Source organism: Polypterus senegalus, chromosome 3 (assembly GCF_016835505.1).
Source record: "Polypterus senegalus isolate Bchr_013 chromosome 3, ASM1683550v1, whole genome shotgun sequence".
NCBI classification, from domain to species: Eukaryota; Metazoa; Chordata; class Cladistia; order Polypteriformes; family Polypteridae; genus Polypterus; species Polypterus senegalus.
This window is the reverse complement of record NC_053156.1, coordinates 41,500,497-41,524,463: the sequence shown is the minus strand read 5'-3', so window position 1 is coordinate 41,524,463 and position 23,967 is coordinate 41,500,497. Positions and strand designations below refer to the sequence as shown.

Genomic DNA, 23,967 nt, shown 5'->3' with positions numbered 1-23,967 from the left:
ACGAGAGATTTGGATACCAGTCTTGTTTATATTTCAACAAAAGTCCCATTTAATGCTTTAAAGTAATTTGAAAGATTGATAAAGCATACAAGTGTATATTCAAGGCAGGGGCTTTATCTAGCAACCTTTAACTCAATGAGGTACAAAACTGACACCAGTCCTAATCCCAAAAACTTTATGCACCATGTATAAAGCCCCATAGAGTTTGCATTGAAGAACAAACCATTTAAACAAATACAGTTCAGAAAACCTTTCTACAATTCAAGCCACCATCTCACTTTTAAAAAGGTTTGATTCATTAATGTAACTGCATTACATACAATCTTTATTAAAGCAAGCAACTCAAAACACCACACAAATCTATTCCAATGATCCATAAGAACTATTGGAGGTAATGCCATCAGCAACAATTTGCTTTAAAACAGAAAAATCAGACAATGTATTGTAAAGTTTGTCACGTCTTTGATGATGATGGTTTTGATTTTAAAGAGCAGAGACATAGAACCCCAATGAGGAATCCAAGAGCACTCAACATCGCTGCTGCAATAGCAAAGATCTGAATAATTCCCATGTTGAAGGTACCTAAGAGAGCAAAATAAAAAAAAAGTTAGTTTTGCACACATTCATGGTAGGAGTAACAAACTTCGCACTGCATCACAAAGGCACAGCTGTCCAACTCAGTGGTCAGTTGTTCATGACAGACAGACAATCTCTTAACAGGTGAGAAATCCTGAGGAAGCTCAAGCTTGGTTTCCAAATTTAATTCATTCAGAAACTAAATTTGTTAGTTTATGGGGAAAACATACTATTTAAAAATGCATTATGTTGCTTGCATCATTCTTCATCGTTGAGGAAACTACACATCTGAGGGGCTTTAAAAATTTCACTAAAAATTTAAAAGGCATCTATGCACTGGTGAAAAACAGTACTACAAATGACAAGGGAAAACTAAACTTTTCTGTATTTGTATTATGTTAGTTGTATTACTTAATAGGAGCTTCTATTTGCCTTCGATTGCTTGTCATACTGTCATGACTTTCATAAAACCCACTCTAAAAATGTCAGATGGAAGTCACATCTTTAGTTTGGGAGACCACAGGTAGAGGTGGAGAGAAAGCGATTAAACAAGCACTTCAATTAAGAGACTGATATTGCATTACAGAATAAGCTGGAACAAACATGCCATCACCATCATCCCAGAGTCAGAATTTAGCTCTGCAGTTTCAGACAAAACCAATAGTGGGCTACCACCTTGTAATGTATGGTTTATGCCTCTACATGTCAACATATAATTTATGATCCCTTTGACTGTAGATTAAGCAACAGCTTCTAAAAATAAAAATTTATCCCGGAAGATCTCCTTAGATTTAACCTATTTCAGAAATGGAGATGCACTAAACACAAACCTGCCTGCTTTGGGAAAGTTGGTGCATGAACGTTAAGCTAGTAAGTATAGCACATGACTATAGGATTAAACCCCAAAAAACGCTATATGCCATTTTAGTCTCCCAAAATCTCTGATCCATCAATGAGTGCTTGTTCCCCAAAGTTTAAAAATATTAGGAGTCATATCAGCTACAGCTCCAGTATCAATCCATGTTTCATTAAGAAAAAGGAATCACATTTTAAATCAAAAGACCAAAAGTTAGTGGAAAATATTTTGCAATTCACCTGAAAGAATGCAAGATAATATACTGTAAATACATGTTGTGCAACTTTGTTAAGACACATTGGTTAAAATGAAGTATTTAGTGCTCCCTTCAGATCTTCATTTCAAAAGGTTTCATTTCTATACTTTAACATAGAAGCATTCCTTTACCTTCTAGATGCTCCCGGATATGACTCCAAAGGGTGTGGTTCTCATGATTGCTTCCACTGTTCAATATCAAATTGGAGCTACCATTAGGCTTTGTGATTTGAAGCGGTCCAACTATTAAGTTTGTGTCCAGTTGTGAAAAGTCTTTTGATCCAGCCGTAGGGATTGGGAGGGAGAGAAAAAAAAAAAGCCACCACAGGAACAGACATTAAGACAGACTATCTTGTTAAAAACTCACACATCACACGGCTTCAAGGAGAATTATATGCTTTTCAACACAGTGACCATTTTCCATTAGCCTACTTTTGAGTAGGCCCTCAAACTTTTACCTCTCTCATTAACACATTTTACAGTTTTGACACAGGAATAAAATGGATGCCTTTTCCATCTTGTAAAATTCTGAAAGATGGTGTCTTGCATTTTAAGATATGAAATATTCTTTCAGCCCATGTGCAGATAATTCCTCCCAATGCAACTAACAGTAAAGAGGAAACGGACAATGCTAATACAAGAGAGCCTTGCCAAAGTATTCAAACTCTTAATCATTTCTCATTCAAGAAATCCTACACTGAAATTGTGCTTGCTGCGACTCGAGCACAAATGTTCATAACATTAGTGTACTATTGCAAAAACCCTCATGAAATACAATGTGCTGTCACATTAAGCTGCATATACAACCCAAGAACAGATCATCCAATGCAATATACAGTGCATCCGGAAAGTATTCACAGCGCACTACTTTTTCCACATTGTTGTTATGTTACAGCCTTTTTCCAAAAAGGAAAAAGTTAATTTTTTTCCTCAGAATTCTACACACAACACCCCATAATGACAATGTGAAAAAAGTTTAGGTTTTTTCAAAATTTATTAAAAAAAAAAAAAAAGAAATCACATGTACATAAGTATTCACTGCCTTTGCTCAATACTTTGTCGATGCACCTTTGACAGCAATTACAGCCTCAAGACTTTTTGAATATGACGCCACAAGCTTGGCACACCTATCCTTGGCCAGTTTCGCTCATTCCTCTTTGCAGCAGCTCTCAAGCTTTATCAGGTTGGTTGGGAAGCGTCGGTGCACAGCCATTTTAAGATCTCTCCAGATTCAAGTCCGGGCTCTGGCTGGGCCACTCAAGGACATTCACAGAGTTGTCCTGAAGCCACTCCTTTGATATCTTGGCTGTGTGCTTAGGGTCGTTGTCCTGTTGAAAGATGAACCATCTCCCCAGTCTGAGGTCAAGAGCGCTCTGGAGCAGGTTTTCATCCAGGATGTCTCTGTACATTGCTGCAGTCATCTTTCCCTTTTTCAGTGGCAGGAACTGGGAGACTAGTCAGGATAAACATCCCCACAGCATGATGCTGCCACCACCGTGCTTCACTGTAGGGATGGTATTGGCCTGGTGATGAGCGGTGCCTGGTTTCCTCCAAACAGGACGCCTGGCATTCACACCAAATAGTTCAATCTTTGTCTCATCAGACCAGAGAATTTTGTTTCTCATGGTCGGAGTCTCCTTCAGGGGCCTTTTGGCAAACTCCAGGCGGGCTGCCATGTGCCTTTTACTAAGGAGTGGCTTCCATCTGGCCACTCTACTGTACAGGCCTGATTGGTGGATTGCTGCAGAGATGGTTGTCCTTATGGAAGGTTCTCTCTCCACAGAGGACCTCTGACAGAGTGACCATCGGGTTCTTGGTCACCTCCCTGACTAAGGCCCTTCTCCCCCGATCACTCAATTTAGATGGCCAGCCAGCTCTAGGAAGAGTCCTGGTGGTTTCGAACTTCTTCCACTTACAAATGGAGGCCACGGTGCTCACTGGGACCTTCAAAGCAGCAGAAATTTTTCTGTCACCTTCCCCAGATTTGGGCCTCGAGACAATCTTGTCTCGGAGGTCTACAGACAATTCCTTTGACTTCATGCTTGGTTTGTGCTCCGACATGAACTGTCAACTGTGGGACCTTATATAGACAGGTGTGTGCCTTTCCAAATCATGTCCAATCAACTGAATTTACCACAGGTGGACTCCAATGAAGCTGCAAAAACATCTCAAGGATGATCAGGGGAAACAGGATGCACCTGAGCTCAATTTTGAGCTTCATGGCAAAGGCTGTAAATACTTATGTACATGTGATTTCTCTGTTTTTTTATTTTTAATAAATTTACAAAAAAATCAAGTAAACTTTATTCACATTGTCATTATGGGGGTTGTGTAGGATTCTGTGGGAAAAAATGAATTTAATCCATTTTGGAATAAGGCTGTAACACAAAAAAAATGTGGAAACAGTGATGCGCTGTGAATACTTTCCAGATGCACTGTATACTGAATGGACAAAACATGACATTTCTGCTGTGCTAGATCTGCCCTAGTCATTAGCAAGTGCTATAAAATTGTGGAGTCTAGGAGAAAACGGTTTAGCCAAAAAATGGTAGACCATGCAGACTCAAAGTAGGGCCACCAAGTGCTGAAGTGCACAGAACTTAAGAACCTCTTTTTTAAAATTGTATTATTCATAGTGGTCCAAACTGCCAGTGAAAGCAACATTAGGACCAGAACTGTATGTTGCAAGTTTCATTAAACAGGCTTCCTTGGGCAAGCAGCTGCATACAAAAGCATATGATCACTACATGTGCAATGCCAAGCATCAGCTGGAGTGGTGTAAAGCATGCCACCATTGGACTTGAGTGATGAATCATGCTCCAGTGTCTGGCAGTCTGAAAGATAAATCTGGATTTTGCAGATGCCAGTAGAACACTACCTTCTGGACTGCATGGTACCTAAAGCCAAGTTTGATGGGTGAAGGGATAGTGGTTTTGAGATGTTTCAGTGTCTGTGCTAGGCTCCAGTGAACGAACATTAAATCTCCATAACAATGCTACAGCCTATAAAGACATTTTACACAATTGTGTACTTCCAATGTTTTAGCAACAGTTTGGAAAAGGCCCTTTTAGATTATTTTGTCTGTAGGGGTAAGCTAACACTTTACAGAAGCTGAAGAGAACAAAACCTCAAATCAACCCCACCTTATATTAAAAAAAAAAAACACACCACCTTGCGCTGCTGCTGTCAGTCTTGTGAATAGTAGCAAAAGGTACCACAAGTTTACATTTAAAATATCATTTCATTACAGCAGGTTCGGCTTACTGAATCCACAAAATGAACATGCCATAATGAAGTCAGTTTACTAATCCAGCAACCCTGCCCCCCCGTACACAAAGGCATGTGGAGGAAATCCCCAAATGAGATCTGAATGTCTACAAGGAACTGCCTTCAACTGAATGATAATTTATTCAATGAAATTTGTTCTCTGCATTGTGAAATGTATTTCAAATACATGTTAAAAAACACCCATCTATGTCCAGTATTCTTAAAATGCTAAGTATCTTTTGTTCCACCCATTAATCTCATAACATTCTCAAAACAGGCTTTGGTCCATCATGACCCTGAATTGGATTGTTTGGTCTTGGCAGCATCAGGCTCTGGGCAGAAACCAGCCCATCACAGGGCCCACTCACCCAAACACTGGGCCTGTTTAGCCATTTAAGCTCTCACAGAATTGTATTTGGACATCATTGGATAACCAGAGTACATGGATAAAAAGGAGGGGGAACAGATGACCTTTCATTGCACTTTACAAATTGGTCCTAGATAAAGTATTTCTCTCCTGAAATGAGCTTTTCACTTAACCACTCAATGGCAGGGATTCCATATATTGCAGAGCCACCTCCCACCACCACACTAACAAAATGGAGAAAGGTAACTGAAACACAAAAAATTACTTGCAAAGCCGGCAACCCGCTTATTTCGCGGGGTCCTCCCACAACGGATCTCACAGCAGTCACAGGCCTGGGACCAGCCTTCCAGTTCTTCCCACCTGAAAGAAAACAAGCACCTCTATTGGTCAAGCACCTAACAACTGGCGTTATAGCTTACAGCAAGGATGTCCAATTCAGATGAGGACTGCAGGTTCTCATTCCAGTCACTTAACCCATTACTATTACAAATGGAGGAAACTTGTTTAGCCTTAATTAGTTTTGAGAGTTCAAAACCCTTAATTCTTTTCAGGTTGACCAGCAGGAAAATAAAAGGCCAACAGATGACCAGCTTACTTGATCACATTTACACACCAATGTATCCAGCATACAATGCTTCACAAAATATTTGAAAAGGATCTGAAGAACATCGTTTTCTCTTTTTGGGTGCAAACTTCTTATGGACAAGATCAAACAGTCAAAATAGCTTTGAGAATTACAGCAAATCAGTGGCAGAATCAAATGTTTAAAACAGAAATAGACCAAGTTTGACTTTCAGAAACTGGAGTTGGCCAATTATCGGTTCTGCTTTACATAAGTGAAGTTCAGGGACACTCAAAAGGGTTTACAAATCACAAAAAGCAAAGACAAAACTAAGGTAAAACTACCGTGTTTTCATAGCAGCAGTAGTTAATTATCAATTGACTCCCATATTTCATAACCCCTCTTCCCCAATTTCTCTAATGCAAGGTTTTGTTCTTGCAATCAAAACTATGAGCACACCTAATTCAGAATTCTACACAGACTTCATCCTGCTCCATGTAAGCAGCAACTGATGGGCCGCAGTTCGGTTCTCTTGCACTACCTGGCGCTTCACTACATGTTCTAGCACAGGTTCTAGTCTCTTTTGGACCTACACGTTACCTCTCTTCTTTAAATATTACATATTTGCCTTAAAAAAATGTTTAAGACCACTCTGCTTCCACTTAAAACTTCCTGAAAGAAAATTATTCCGTTTTAGGCCACTAGCAGTCCAACTATTTCCCACCACTGGAAGGCATCTAACCACATTACAAAACAGGGGTGTCCAACTCCCATCCTGGAGTGCTACCCTGGCTGCAAATTTTACATTCTAACCATTTCTTAGTAAGCAGATTGAAATTTAAGGAAAAAATAGCAAAAATTGGTTACTAACTCAATTGTTTTTCTTAATTAGCAACCAAATAATGCAATACAAATTAAAGGAACATATGATCAGCTAACCTGTGTCTATAATAAAAGTGAAAAACTCCGTATTGTAATTTTCAGATAATCTGTTCAGGGGCACTAAAACATTTTTAAAAATGCTCTTAGATGCTTTGTGATTTTTTTTTTCTTTTCTTTTTTCCTATTTTGGAAATATCTGCTGTGACAGAATGAGAGCATCAATAAACCATGGAATTAAAAAGGTTTAACCAACAAGAATCTGCTATTAAGAAATCCAGAGATGAAGTTTGAGACCACAACAGCTGGTCACTTGTTGGCTTGCTTCACATCTCACTTTTATTGGCTGTTTAAGGAAATGGCAAATAATTCAGGAGGAGTCTTCAAAAATAATGCAGTTAAAATGAAGAGAAAGCAAGTCGGTTAACAGCAGAAATTGCTCACCAATGGGTGGGAGTGGCAGGAAGGATTACCTACATCCACGATAGCCCTCCACGATTGGAGTTGGTCAGTTCACTGTAGAAAATTGACAGTCCTCATTCTACAAGTTAATACACCTTAAATTGTTCATAGCACAGATAATGGTGCCTCCAGCAATGCAATTTAAGCTTGGACTTCTGCTGCTCAATACTGTAAATCCTGGCTTCCTACAATTTTAAATCTTTCCTGTTGTGGCTTATTCAGGATTCCTTTCTGGGGAAAATCTGGTTGCAAAAGGATAGAGATTGACCCAGTGGATCAGGGTAGGACAGGGAGGGCTGGGTTCTTTTCTATGTTAAGGTTAGCCCCTCAGTTTGCCCTACATAATTAATAAAATCAATAGACGAAAAACCAACAGCCACTGCAGACCACCAGGTTGTGAGTTTAACACCGTAGGCAGGCAGGCAGGCAGATACCTCTGTTTTTAAACAAAAAAAAACCCAACAGTGTTCGATTCCTAGGTCTCAAACATTGTGCTTTTATTTATTTATAAACAATGCACTAAATTAGTATGCTTTCTTTTAGGAAGGATATTTTTAATTATATATATTTGTTATCACTGAACCTCTCTTCTAAAACCTTGTGGAGATTCAAATTTGATTCATATCATGTAGCTTCCTCTTCACCAGCTTCTTCTCCCATCATCCACAAACCTACTACTCACCACAAAATTCAAACAGAAGGAACATAACTCACATTTCTGTGACTGGGTTAAACGTGCAGCTCTTCAAAAATTCATTGGGCACACTGCTGTCCTCACTCAGCTTTACATGACAATGAATGAAAATCTGCAAGGATTAAGAGCATTAATGTAAAGATACTGAAATTTTAGTGGAACTAAAGTTAGCGAGAGAAAAGATCACCCATACTGGAATGTCTTCCAAGTTTAAACCTACAGTACACATGTTGGACTTATGAAAAGTAGTCCATTTCCAAGTCCGTTATGTGTACAAAGTACAATGGAATTCTTACTTGAATGTCTCCACAGATTGGTTAACAACCCCACTAAAAGACAAACAAACTCATAAGTAGCATGAAACATTTAAACTTTACACAGTATATACCCAGAAACAGGTTTGCAATGTTAATGTGTTCTTGGGATCGTTAGGTCAGCAACCACACATCCCGTTGGTAAAAATGGCCTAACGGTCCTGTAAGGAAAAGCGAGAAAAACAAAGCAGGGTGTCAATGGACTTTAATGATTTGGTTTGCCTTTCTGTGGCAGCAAGTGTCATATTAGTCCTAAACAGGAGGCAACTCATTTCAGTGGGATGTTCTTAGCTGCTTAGCTTGGTTCGCAGTTTGAGCAGGAACCATACCAGGATGAAATGGCACCAGTGACAAAGGATGCCAAAGTATACCCGTAGAAGTTTATGAAAACAGAAGTTGAAATGCACGAGGTGTCTAGATATCTGAGAAGTACAGGTTTTTTCCTTAAAAAAAAAAAGTCAAAACTTGTGCCAACTGCAGGTGGCCACCACTTTACAGAGAAGAGGGATGACCACCATAATGCTGAGGAAGGAGCAATATGACAATCTGTACAGGCACCATTAAGAAAATGGCCAGGATATAACAGCACAATGTGGAAGTCAAAGGAGGCGGTTATGCATAAATAAAATTCACTAGTGAGGGCTCTCCTGGAGTACGGTGTACAATTTTAGTGCCTATAGTACAAAAAGACTTTGCAGTGCTAGAGCAAGTCTAGAAAAGATCAGCTGGACTGATTCAGGACCGAGAGGTATAAACTGAGGTGAAATTGGAGTTCAACCCTTTCAGGAAAGGCACACAGTTTTTAAAGTTAAAGGAATTAGTACAGTGGATCCCAGATGTTACATTAATTTATTCACAAGAACATGGGGACATGCAGATTTTTGCAAAACATTGTCACTTGAACCACAGATATAAAGAAAAAAAAAAAATGACCAAGTAGTGTGGTGGACAGCAAGACTTGAGCAAACAAGATAGAAAAGCTTCACTGGCTGAGTAGCTTTCTCATCCCAATTTTAAAAGGGAGCAAAGTATAAATGGATCTAGGAAAGACTACATCTATGTAGTGAATTTGATACAGCACCTAACTCCAAGCACTAATGCAAGGCTATGATAAACAGCCAGTATTAAGAGTCAAATAGTGACCTGGACCAGATTATCTGCTTATTTTCATCCAAGCTTATTCCAATTCAGGGCTGCAGGTAGCCAGAGACTTTAAGCACATCAAGCAATAAACAAATTAAGGGATGGGAAACCAGTTTCCCAGGCTTACACTTGGTAGATAGCAACTGAAATCATATCGAGCTGCTATTTTGATACATTACACATCCAAAAGAATGTTGCAATAAAGCTAGATTGGAATAATTTTCACAGCTAGTGATGCTGGATACCCACCACCAACAACATATCTGGCATGAAAGTGAAACGGTTACATTGTTTACAATTTAGAAAGAGGTAGAGTGATGTGGTTTTAGGGGGAGAATCAGATTTCATGATCCCACCTGATCAGCAGGGTGGTCCTCAAATTGAAAGGCTTTCATCTGGAATCTAAGAACTTCATTGGTGCGGGGAGAGACAAAGGTGGAAAATGAATTTTCTGTTCGGCTATCAACTAGACATCTGAAAAGGTGAAAAAGCAGGCATGTTTAACCTCAGAGGGTATAAATAGCAAATTACAGAGAGGAGTTTGATTTGACTACTGCAAACAGCAATAAATTACTTATCGCACTTAACCTAAACATGACAAACTAACAAGAGAGGCCAGCCACTTAAATTACTGTATATACATATTAAAGATGCAAAAGGACAAAACTTCACATAAGAGACAAACAGGACAGAATTCCAGGAGAGAAGCACCAGCAGATGCTATGGTGAGTGATCTTGGATCAAACTTGTCAATGATGTCGAAAGTTTAACTTTAGATTTGTGATATTTATATCTGCCATCAGAAGAGCAAAGCCACAAGCCTGTCTAGACTGAAATGACATACAGTATACATTTATTATGGACATCTTTGGCAGAAGGTTCCATTTTCCTCTGAATGCTGCTCAGATCAGCAAAAAAAAAAAAAAAAGTGTAGCAATAGTTTAATGGTCTCTGAAACTTTTACAGGAAGGTTCCCTTAAAAGGATTTTAAAAGCTGGAAATACCAGGATGAGAAAGTCCAAATAAAGCCATCTAATTTCAAAACTGACAAACGATATTGGAATCAAAGTTTGCCAAAAGAGCTTAATTCTGGTGAAGGGAAAATAGAGTTCTAAGTGAACAGATTCAAGAATATAGCAGTTCTATGTTAACACATTTGAAGATCAGCCACAAAAACGCAGACAGACAGTCTTTCAATTAACATTGTTGGAAATGTTTAAGCTGTCATTTCATTTTCTCCCAAATGCAATATACTTCAGAAACCTAAATAACTGACAAATAGCCAGCCTGAATATTTGCCACTGAGTAAATCACTATTGCTCAATTACAGAAAAGTAAATGGTAGGGGTGTTAGTGTTTTTACAGCATTCATATGGTTCACTATTTGTATCTTAGTGCTTAGTCGTATGCACTTGAGTATTATATGCTTGAAGTCAAGAAACCATTCTAGACAATTTCTAAAAACTACGCTTTACTCGCCAACCCCCAGGTGGGCACTGCGTGCTAGCCACTTCATGGCTCAATTTAAACAGTGTTATTTTCATGAGAATTGTAAGAATGTAAACAGTTCTATTAGGAATATGTAACAAGTAACTAGTCATAGTAAAATGTAATAAATTGAAAGAAAATTGTGTTTCATGTTGCGTTCTACGTTTTCATTCTGTTCGGCCTTAAAATTAACATGAATACTTTTCACACTTACACTTTTACTGTAAAACTTCAGTAAAACCAATTTGGAATTATTGCATTGAATTTTGATTCCATGTTTGGACTTACATTTGAAAAAGTGAGAGAGAGAGAGAGAGAGAGAGAGGGAGAGAGAGAGACTTGGGGCAGTTATACCTTGTGTTGTCACGATGCATGTCCCTGAGATTTGTTAATTGTCATAGCAAAAGCTATTCCAAAACGGAAAACTAAATGTTTTAATACAAATGTAATATCAAGATCTTATTTGGTGTCTAATGTTATCTGCAGAAGATGTACTACACTACCTTTGTCACCTGTTAATTTTACAGGTCAGAATTTCTCGACCAATTTTGAATATAACTAATCTTGTCCTATTGCATAGCCCATTACTCACACATAAATTTCAATAGTAATTATGCCGGTGGAAGACGAGACGGTGTTAAACGGTTGTAGATATTCTACAGGATATTGTAAGTTGAGGTTTTCAAGGTCCACACGATCACCACCAACGGTTTCTGTATAGTCTAGTGATACGCATTTAACCATTTTGCCATGTAACTGATCAACATGTTAAATTTGTTTGACTTAGTTTCTCGGTGCTAGGATTGCCCGTATACTTATTTCTTCTGTCGATATCCCTTCGGGATGAAATTCTTCAATAATATTTGGAAATGTCTTTTATTGGGAACTTAAATGTAAAAATTTATAAGCGGCAAGTGCGCAGGAATTGTCTGACAAAACCATTCACACGAATGCGAAGCGACAGGAGCCGTGGGAAGTTAACCAGAAATGGTTGAGAGGAGGACGGGACTTGAGACGAGACTATTGCCAAGAGATTTGCATATAAAGGTGCTGTTCAGAAAATTAGAATATCATGACAAAGTTGATTTATTTCAGCAATTCCATTCAAAAAGTGAAACTTGTATATTAGATTTATTCATTACACACAGACTGATGTATTTCAAATGTTTATTTCTTTTAATTTTGATGATTATAACTTACAACTAATGAAAGTCTCAAATTCAGTATCTCGGAAAAATAGAATATTGTGAAAAGGTTCAATATTGAAGACACCTGGTGCCACACACTAATCCGCTAATTAACTCAAAACACCTACAAAAGCCTTTAAATAGTCTCTCAGTCTAGTTCTGTAGGCTACACAATCATGGGGAAGACTGCTGACTTGACAGTTGTCCAAAAGACGACCATTGACACCTTGCACAAGGAGGGCAAGACACAAAAGGTCATTGCTAAAGAGGCTGGCTGTTCACAGAGCTCTGTGTCCAAGCACATTAATAGAGAGACGAAGGAAAGGACAAGATGTCATAGAAAAAAGTGTACAAGCAATAGGGATAACTGCACCCTGGAGAGGATTGTGAAACAAAACCCATTCAAAACTGTGGGGGAGATTCACAAAGAGTGGACTGCAGCTGGAGTCAGTGCTTCAAGAACCACCACGCACAGACGTATGCAAGACATGGGTTTCAGCTGTCACATTCCTTGTGTCAAGCCACTCTTGAACAAGAGACAGCGTCAGAAGCGTCTTGACTGGACAGCTGCCGTGTGGCCCAAAGTTATGTTCTCTGATGAAAGTAAATGTTGCATTTCCTTTGGAAATCAAGGTCCCAGAGTCTGGAGGAAGAGAGGAGAGGCACAGAATCCACGTTGCTTGAGGTCCAGTGTAAAGTTTCCATAGTCGGTGATGGTTTGGGGTGCCATGTCATCTGCTGGTGTAGGTCCATTGCGTTATGAGGTCCAAGGTCAACACAGCTGTTTATCAGGACGTTTTAGAGCACTTCATGCTTCCTGCTGCTGACTAACTTTGTGCAGGTGCCAGGTCCTGTTGGAAAATGAAATCTGCATCTCCATAAAGTGCCAAAGCTACCAGTACCTGGTTTAAGGACCATGGTATCCCTGTTCTTGATTGGCCAGCAAACTTGCCTGACCTTAACCCCATAGAAAACCTATGGGGTATTGTGAAGAGGAAGATGCAATACGCAAGACCCAACAATTCAGAAGAGCTGAAGGCCACTATCAGAGCAACATGGGCTCTCATAACACCTGAGCAGTGCCACAGACTGATCGACTCCATGCCACGCCGCATTGCTGCAGTAATTCAGGCCAAAGGAGCTCCAACTAAATACTGAGTGCTGTATATGCTCAAACTTTTCATGTTTATACCTTTCAGTTGGCCAACATTTCTAAAAATCCTTTTTGTGAATTGGTCTTAATTTATATTCTAATTTTCCGAGACTGAATTTGGAACTTTCATTAGTTGTCAGTTATAATCATCAAAATTAAAAGAAATAAACATTTGAAATACATCAGTCTGTGTGTAATGAATGAATCTAATATACAAGTTTCACTTTTTGAATGGAATTGCTGTCATGATATTCTAATTTTATGACCGGCACCTGTACATACATATACATCTCTATCTCAATATCATCTATTAGGTCAAAAGATATACTTTGGTGCCAGAGGAATATGCAAGGAGTGAATAAGTACTTCATATTTCCTTTTGTTCCTTCAGGAAGCAGTCTTTAATGATCACAGGTAAATATTTTTTGGGTATTTCAATGCATTTTCACCCTTCAGTTCACCCAGTTTATTAATTTTAGGCCAGCTTGAACATTGCGAAAATATGGTTTCTTGTCCTATTGCTAGCCAAGTATAGACTTGGTAATTATCATTAAGACATAACACTGCAATTTTCAAAGTTCTTCAATTTATTCCTGTATTTGTGGTCACCATTAAATACACCCATTGAAATTGCACCATTATCACACCTTGCTTGATCACTATTTCATTAACTTAAAAAATTCTAGTAATATCACTCTTGATTTCAACAAATACCTGGGATGCATCAATGGGACAATTGTGAACCAAACCCAACTTACTCAGTTATCTTACTAATGTTTTCCCAATAAAAAACGTACCAGGAATTTGTTTAAATACTAATTTTAGACTGTTAGTCTTTCCACAAGCAAAAGCACATACTAAGCAGAACAATCTTTGAAAATTCTCTTTTGTGGTCCAGGGCATTTGCTTAGCATGTAAAATTCTAAAAAAAAAAAACCACCTGCAAAGGAATCCGTTTCAGCTCCAGTAGTCCTATCCATTCTCTTTTCACATTTCATTAGCCAACTACACCATTAAACCTTCCTTTGACCTTTAAGCATCATGTCTTCCCATCCTGTGTTCACCCCACTTAAACTGTTAAACTCAAGCTTCCCCTTTTTCCTTTTCAGTTCTAGGAAGGAAGAAGACCTAACAAGAATAAAGTTTAGGCATAGACAGTCTTTAAAAAAAGGTTCTGTTAATAGAAACTGCTTACCCATAATCTTGAATAATGTGATAAATAGGTTTTGAGTTTATGTGTCTCGTTGTAGTTGCCACACAGCTGTCAATGTAGAGTTTGAGATGCTGGTGATTCCCAAGATCCACAGACACTTGAAAATAAATGAACTCTCCCAGATAGTAAACATTGGAGAGAGACTCGGAAACAAAATTAGCTGTGATTAACAAAGATGTGGGAAACAAGACAAATAATTACATTACTCAAGAATGAAAACCCAACAGTAACAAGTGAAAACAGATTGCATTACCAATCTATGGACCACAAAGTGTTAAGTGGTCTTGTCCCCTAGGAGAAGTTAATTTTATAGAAGCCCTCCTAAATAAACCAGTCCCATCCCCAAACAATGCCCACAACAAAACTTCTGGCTTGGATAACCAAGAGCTGCTTCTGCCACCAACAAACCAGTTAGATAGTAAGAGGAGGTCAGACCTGCTGATACTGTACCAGAGGTTTAGAATTTTTAAACTTTTAATAGATCAGACCCAGCTTGTACTCCAATTTCTTCAAATGGAATATTTACATTTAATTATTTGGTCGATAGTTTTATTTGAGGCAACTTACATTTGATACAATTGGTTACATTTCTTTTTTGGTTTTCCAATTGCAGGACAGGCAGGTCAAGTGACTTGCTCAAGTCGCACAGTGCCATAGCAGGATTTGAACCCAGCGCCTCAGGGTTTGAAGTCCAAATCCTTAATCACCATTTATTCCAACAGGACAGACTGAATTATCCTGGTTCTCATTCTCTATTCCAGGACTTTAATAGGAATGCTTAAGTGGGTGTTTTAAGGTACATTCACATGTGTGAAGCACAAACAAAACAAAACCCCAAGTTGCTCTGTCTGCATGAAACAATTCTGCCACCCATAGATTAAATTGGTTGACATGTGGCACACTTCATGTTCAAGTAAATCTACTGACCATTCTATTTTCATGGAGAGATCTTGAAATCTTAAAACTGTACACCATGATATCTGTTCAAGTTCCTCCAATGAAAAGCATTTGGCAAGTGGCCGAGTACAGGGCAACTAACGGTCTCTGGCCGTTTGAGGCAATCCTCCAACCAGGCACATGCTAAAACCTCTTCATAAACCAGAAACAACTTGCTGATGCAAAAGTTTCCTGTGGCTTGGCCACAAGCAGAAGAGAACTAGTCCATTGGCACCTCAGTCCCCCTGATGCATTTCCAACAATTTGACTTAACTGTTACAACTTAACCTTTCCCTTCTTTGCATTTTATACAGTACATTTACAATTACCTAGGTATGAAATGAAGTACCCTATGAATATCTGAAATACTAAATATTTACTTGGAGCTAGGAGACTGGTTTAGTGTAATGTTAATACCATTTTCTCCAGTTTATGATTGACTATTTCATTGTAATTACAGAGTAACAGAATACTCTGGAGACATCAGTCAAGATTTCAAGCGATGAAGGAGTATCAAATTGTCCAGTTTTTAAAATATTGCTCTTCCAAAAAATAAGTTTACAACATATGAAGGTCCCAGGGGACCATGACAAACCCCAAAGTCTCTTCAATGCAATATGCATAATATGGTCAAAAATCGAGGGAGGCACATTATGAAATTTTTAAATCTGAACAGCATTGCGAGAAGGCCCTGAAGCAGATAAAACCAGACATACTGTCAATTGTTTCCACTACCACCACTGTGTGGCATGGAATCCTGCATGGTCATTTGTGAAAGTTTCTCCCTCCATCCCAAAGTTTTGATTCCTTGGAAGATGATGAAAATGCAGAAATTAAATAAACAAAGTTAGGCTTTATGTGTGGTATACATGCTACCCATGTCCCAGTTTAGGAATCTGATAGTAAATTATAGGGTGGCCAGCTTTCCAGAGTGCCACATTCACCCAATATTCATAATGGTCAGTCACTTCAATAGTTTGCCTTTCAACATTAGTGATTACTGAAAAGCTTTGTAAATTCCATTTCTTTAAACTTAAACTGCCAAGATATAAATTTAATTTGTTCTTTGTGTGAACATGTAAATTGGGAATTGCAAATGGAGTGGTGTGCATATGGAAGCGAGAGTAGTCCTCTTGCACTAAAATACCGTCCAGGTCTCTTTTCAGCCTTTTGCATCATCCTGGTAAGGTAGCCTTTGGGCCCCCGAAACCCTGAATTAGACTGAGAAAGTCCTAAAAGTGACTTACTGAAATCTGTCCCTTGAGGTCTATAGTACCTGCAGAGTCCTCAAATGTACCTGAATGTTCAGCTGTGCAGACCATTTTCTGATCATTTTAATTAAATCTTAATTTCTCAGTCCTACAAATAAAAAAAGGACACACACACATGGTTACTTACAAGACATTAATTTAAACGAAAAAGCAAACCCAGTCTTTGAAGACCGTGTCGAGGTCAGAGTCTTCCAAGTTGGCTTTACATTTTGGCTGGACACAGATGTCAACCTACAGAAGAACAAAGATTCAAAGGGTAACCAAGGACAAAACCAATGCCAGTTTAGGATTTTGCAGAAAAAAAAAAAAAAAAAAAAGTGACAAGCCAGCAGAAATGCTACTCCACTAGACAAGTCCACCCATAAATCTACAGTCTACAATTGTTTGATCTTACTACAAAAGTGTGGTAAACTATGGTGCATTCTTTTAAAGGCAACCTCATTTGTACTCTAAAATTGTATATGGAATTATCTGGTTCAAATAACTTATTGGTGGACATACTCTGCAGATCCGGTTTCTTACCCTGTTATCAGGAAATCTGCACGTGAACAGAAGTAGATAAAATCAGGATAAAACACATTTTAATTAAACAAACGAAACCCTAAGAAAATCTGCCTTTTGTATATTCTCATTTTGTGCAGCTAATGAGCACCACACCATTCTTCTAATGGGCAATCCTTGCTATCCAAAAGGGGACCTTAAAGAACCAGGCTGTCAAAAGAAGTACACCACCCTTACTTATGCCCTAAGGTGGAGTACCTAAGAAATCCAACTATTGGAAACATTAAAACACAACACACACAAGCTACAGCCTCAACACTGTGCTCTCAAACAAAGTAGGAGGAGGAGGAGGAGGAGGTTAGGAGCATGCACTGATACAGTGCATTGCCGCACCCACCACATGACAAACCAACTCAGGATCCAGATTAGGACCCAAGTGCAGCCATGAAACGGGTGCTACCTCAGCACCAAAATAGCTCAGATGGAAATTACACCGAATGTATAAAATATTTAGGATCTACAGTCTTCTCAATCCCATACTCACCTGCTATAGCGGCACTCCACTTTAACTGAAGGGGCACCAGTATCTGAATTCAATGGGGACTTGTAATGAATGAAATTTGAATAGATCAGTTCAGTCTCTGTCACCTGCATCAAAACAAAAGCTATTAATAAAAACAGGAAGCCAAGTTTGTGGCTTAATATTTCTATATTAAATCTTACATTTTATAGGGTCAGTCCAAGATGAAGCTTAAAATACAAAAATATGTCAGTTTAACACAGGGCTCAAAAGGAGTGGTTAGAAAACAGATTTCCTCTGTAGGATTCTCACAGAATCCCATAAAGCATGTGAAGAAGGCAATCTTGCCTTGTGCCAAACGAGACGGACTGTGAACGGACAGAAGCAGAAATGCTCCTACACCACCACATAATTACTATTCGGACAGTGATTCCGAGTAGGCTGTTCCTATCGAATCAATATCCAAGGGTTTTCTTTTGTAATTTTGTTTCCCTTATAAAAAAATCATAAATGCTGTGCGACGAAGGGCCCAGTTCAAGACTGGCAGCCGCGTTTAAACACGGACCCCTTTACAGACAACTTTAACACGCGCAACTTAGTTGCGCACACATGGCTAGTTAGAAATAAACTTGATGCATTAGAATTAAATGTCAAGACAGAGGTAAAGAATTTAGGGCTATCTATTGACTCTGACCTGATGTTTAAATCGCAAGTTAATAAGATTACTAGGACAGCATTTTTTCACCTAAGAAATATAGCAAAAGTTAGACCGCTTATAACATTGCAAGATGCTGAGAAATTAGTTCATGCTTTTGTTTTCAGTCAGCTAGATAACTGAAACACAATCCTCTTTCAACCTTCGTGAACATATGCAGTTTTTAATATCTGGAAAAAGTTTGGGATTAACTTGCTTAGTGATCTTTATATAGACAACATCTTTGCATCCTATGAACAATTACATTCCAAATTTAACATTCCAGCTACACATTTCTTTCACTATCTTCAGATTAGGAACTTTGTTAAACAGAACCTCCCCGATTTTCCTCATCTTGCATCCTCATCCATGCTGGAAAAAATATTGCTCAATCAAGGACTCCGACACCATCTCTGCAATATATAAAAGTTTTACAGTCCCTCCCTTTCAAAGATCCAAGAGGACACTGGGAAAAAGATCTCAATTAATATATCAGAAAAGGAGTGGAAAGTAGCAATGCAGAGAATTCACTCGAGCTCCATATGCGCAAAGCATACAATTATACAACTCAAAATTATATAATCGAGCACATCTGTCTCGACTAAAACTCTCCAAAATGTTTCCAGGACATGATCCAGCCTGCGAACGTTGCAATCAAGTCCCAGCCTCACTGGGTCACATGTTCTGGGCCTGCACCAAATTAACATCATTTTGGACCAAAATTTTTAATTACCTTTCAAACAGCCTTGGTCTCACAATCCCTCCTAACCCATTAACAGCTGTGTTTGGGGTTCTTCCAGAGGGGCTTAAAGTGGAGAAAGACAAACAAATTGTGATTGCATTCACTACACTGTTGGCACGCAGACTTATTCTGCTAAACTGGAAGAACCCAAACTCTCCTCTTTTAAGTCAGTAGGAAACTTGTGTTATACTATTTGAAATTGGGGAATAAAAAAAATCAAATACTCAGAAGACCTGTACAGACTTTTTTCAAAACATGGCAGGATCTAATCAGTAATATTTTAAAATAAGCTCTTAAAGCACAGAGGAAGCAATTATTTCTGTATTTCTTGGTCTTCTGCATTCATCTCTATTGGCTTATCAAACTTATTTAGGTATGTTTACAAGCCTTAAATTTTACGCCATTTGCCTTGCTCTCTCAGGGGTGGGGGTCAATTTGTTCTTAACTCAATTTTACTTTTTGTAAAAATTGATTGATTTGTATGGAATGATTGCAAGAAAATAAATAAAACTTCAAAAAAAATTAAATTATGCTGTCCTAGTGATTGAATTTAATTTGTGATTTACTAATTTTTTTTTTTTTTTTAAGTATAGCAAAGGTTAGACCTCTTATATCATTGAAAGATGCTGAGAAATGAGTTCATGCTTTTGTTTTCAGTCGACTAGATTACTGTAATGCACTCCTCTCGGGACTACCCAAGAAAGACAATCAATTGCAATCAGTGCAGAATGCAACTGTTAGTATCCTAACTAGGAAAAAGGAAATCTGAGCACATTTCTCCAGTTTTAATGTCACTACACTGGTTACCTGTGCCATTCAGAATTGACTTTAAAATACTGCTTATGGTTTATAAAGCCTTAAATAATCTCGCTCCATCTTATATATCGGAGTGTCTGACACCTTACACTCCAAATAGTAACCTTAGATCTTCAAAGGAGTGTCTGCTTAGAATTCCAAGAGCTAAACATAAAAAGCCACCTTCTGCTATTATGCACCCAAAATCTGGAATAGCCTGCCAATAGGAATTTGCCAGGAGCATGTGGAGCATTTAAACCCCCATACTGCTAAAAACACATTACTTTAACATGGTTTTCTAATAACTTAATTTTAGTTTAATTCTGATGCTCTGTATATTCAATTATCGTTACTATTCATGGTGGCTCCAAAATCCGTACTAACACCTACTTTCTCCCGTTTTTCCAGTTTTCTGTGGCGACAATCTGCACCACAACCTCCTAATCAAAGCACTGCGATGTCCCTTCATTGATGGATTAAAGGCCAGAAGTCTACATGACCATCATCATCAAGTCCTTCCACGAGAACCCTAAATACAAGGAGGACTGATCGAGGTCATTTATGTTAGGTAGAGTGCCTAGAGGGAGCTGGGCGGTCTCATGCCCTGGAACCCATGCAGATTTTTTTTTCTCCAGCCATTGAGTTTCGTTTTTTTTTTTTTGTCCTCCCTGGCCATCAGACCTTACTTTTATTCTATGTTAGTGTTCTCTTATTTTAATTCTTTGTCCCCCCCCCCCATGTAAAGCACTTTGAGCTACATTATTTGTAGGAAAATGTGCTATATAAATGTTGCTCATCACTAAAGCACAGCCGACAAGCTTTGTCCCCCATAACACCAGCACTACAATTCAAAAACAGATGTGACCCACAGTTAAAATTGCTCCGCTACTGCCAGGACCACCAGCAGGAGAGATGGGCTGAATGTCAAGCAGCAGGTGTAGCATTCAATTCAAATCCTCCTTACCTGGCACAAAATGTCAAGCAAACCTCAAAAAAATCTGACTTTTCACAACCAAGGCTTACACAGAAATCAATACCAGGCCTCGGCCATCTCTACAGATCACCCCAAGGTCCAAACTCCACGCTCAGCCCGCAGCAAGGAACCCGTGAATATGCACATTTCTGTGACTCATTCACAGGCAACAAATATGCATGCGAAATGCTCAATTGTTTTCATATAATAGAACAGAAGCACCAATGGATGACCTACAAAATGATGGCACACTGCAAGACACCGATAGTGCCATGATAAAAATCGGACAATGCTCCTCACTCAATTTTAAAAATTGTGACGCAAAAATCTGGGTTTAAGTTTTCTGAAACTTAAACACACACACGCGAAATATGCTTTTTGCAGAGCCACAGTACTGGGCAATTCACATCCATCCATACGTATAGTGATTATAGGTTGTTTGTTCTCATTTTAAGAGGTTAAGCACTGATCTACCGTGGTTGCATCAGTCCACAGAAAAATTCTTAGAAAGGGAATTTTTCAGAAAGTATGAATTTTATGTATTTGTGGGTAAACCACAAGCAGATGCAAAAGCAACCGTTGAATCATTTGAGCTTTAGATTGGCAACAGTCAATTGAATTTAATGTATAAAAATCAGAAATTGACGGTTTTGAAGCTTAAAAATAAAAATAAACTAAAGTGGAGCTTAAATTAATCATGAACAAATTTACTTTTAAAATATGACTGGCCAGAGCAAAAACCTGCTGATCCTAAGGCAGCCAGTTACCCCTGCTTTTAATGTACAGTACTTTAAAAATACATCTTAACTGTACAGTCGTTTGTATCCTTGATGTGCCACAGTATCGGAATGATTTGTTCTCTGAAAGGCGCTGTATATATAAACTTTATAAAGTCGACTCAATATAACCCATTATACAATCATTTGGTTTATCCGTGGACCAAGTCCCTTTTAAATACAAATCTACAAACAACTAAACAATGTTCGCGAATTCAAAATTTTAAGAAAACAAGCTCTGGCTCCCCACAACATAATAATACGAATCTATCTGAAGCTGCTTAATCGAATTCATATTATGCATTTTTCTAACGTGCTAAAGAGTGCACCTTAAGTTTGTATTAACTCCCCCCTCCTAAACGGAAGTCTTATCAAATGGTCCGTTTTATTTAACACTCTTCACAAAGCGGACAAGTTTAAGTATTACAGGAAAGGAGGATTAGTTAGCTCTGCGTGTCCCAACCGAAAATACAGAAATCGGCTAGCAACAATGCAAGCATGCATGATGTTAAGAGCTCTAAATCATCAAGAGAATTTAAAATGACTAATTTATACACACATACACGCGCAAGGCGGTGAAACCCTGAAACGATGCTCGCGTTATTAAAAGAGCGCACCAAAATACTTGGTCATCCCTTAGACCGCTAAGCGTGCAGTTACATTACTGATTTCCATACTCACAGTGCGCTTGCTGCCACATTCGTGAAGCTTATAGATGAAAACTACAGTCCGGCTGGATGAGGTACTTTTGCCATTTGGCGAACAGTCAGGCCCCAGCAAAACATCTCTCATTTGCCCCGAGTCCCCAGAATCGAAAAAGGCCAGGTCAACCTCCACCCGCATTGTCTGGTCTCCACATTTAATCCGTACGGGTTGTAGAAGTGCGGACCCCTTATGGCGCACAATCGGGTAGCTCACGATTCCTTTTCGAGGCACATTAATATGGGGATCCCATGCCTCTTCAGATCGGACCGAGTCAAATTTCAAGGATGGAACGCCATCTGGCACCCGGCTGCGTTGACGTTCTACTTTCTTGGTAAATGCCCGCGCGGACTGACCCGACTTTTCGAAGCCGATTTCGGACAGTGACTCACGGGGTCTGTTTGCCCAGTCAGGGGTGAGGAGTCGATATCGAACCATCGGAGTAATCGCTACATTCTTCATACCATCCTTTGGTCGAATGGGAAAGCGGGGTGCCTTAGGTGATGCTATGTCCTTGGGGAAGAAATGTGGTTGTAGACGCAGTCTTTGGACGTGTCGAGAGCGGTTTGCAGAAAACTGGTATGAGGTTTTTCGGAGCAACAACGGTTTTACTGGACTCCTCACCCACACTTCACCTTCAACAGAAACGTTACCAAGCAGGGACTCGTCCACCTCAGATGGCAGCGGCTCATCGAGAGCGCTAACCAAACTTAGAACATAAAGAAAAAGAAACGAAAATGACGTCTTCATGTTAACGCGAATGACCATAGTGCGTGAATCACTACCGTATCACAGAAAGCAGTTCTGGCAATTGCGCCCTCTATTTAGCGAATAGAATCGGTTTTTTTTCAGTAGGTCTAACTGTTTAATTAAGAAGTGATTAGTGGTTAAGTCATTTGTAGTTTCGCTCTGATTGTTTCATTTAATGGGAGTCATTTTTGTTCAACTGATGTCAATTATGAATCGGGAATGCTCTGGAAAGATTTGTAAATGACATTCAAACGGGAGTTTGATTGTGAATCGGGGCTATCGGAGATTATTGCAATCCTTCGTAATCGACGTTCTTGTGTTCTCGGATGTTTTTACTATTCTATCCTCACCAAGTTTTCCTCATAGGAAAACTTTACTCCTCAAAGGTTGACTTCTGATGGCGCGTGAGACTTAAAAGAGATTCTCAGTTGTTTCATTTATAGGAATCAACATTGTTACAGGCGTTTCTCCTAAAATTCTTTAGAAGAAATAGCCTTAGACAAAAATGGAGACACGAGATACAACTGAGGTAAAATTAATTAAAATTGACAATATGGTTTGAGCATATGTTATAGTTTGTGAGATCACTTACTGGTCTTGTTTGAATTTCTTCCAATACTGCATATGTTTTACTTATTATTGAACTAATGCCTTTATCCAAGTTTGTTTACAACATCTGAGTTATGATTGAATGTATTTCTTTTGTTTTTCTCATTGCAGCAGAAGGAGATGAAGTGACTTGCTCGTGGTCAGACAGTATCAGTTAACAGGATTTGAACCCACAACCTCTTGGTTTGAAGTCCAATGGCTTAACCAGCAATAAATATTATAGCAGCTAATAGTACACGGATTACAGATTTGTTATCATGGTAAAGTGTTTTATTACGAGAA

At 38.8% G+C, this 23,967-nt stretch overlaps 1 protein-coding gene across 1 annotated transcript; it reads right to left on the bottom strand.

The window, feature by feature from the left end:
- On the bottom strand, window positions 1-23,151 carry LOC120526769. Its single transcript, XM_039749919.1, has 9 exons — window positions 22,306-23,151; window positions 17,669-17,772; window positions 16,751-16,854; window positions 14,399-14,576; window positions 9,732-9,849; window positions 7,939-8,030; window positions 5,587-5,681; window positions 1,820-1,960; window positions 1-582 (listed from the first exon to the last, which is right to left on the bottom strand). The coding sequence occupies exons 1-9, from the start codon at window positions 23,092-23,094 to the stop codon at window positions 455-457; spliced, it is 1,749 nt and encodes a 582-aa protein (XP_039605853.1). The 5' UTR covers window positions 23,095-23,151; the 3' UTR covers window positions 1-454.
- Window positions 23,152-23,967: the final 816 nt, after the last annotated feature.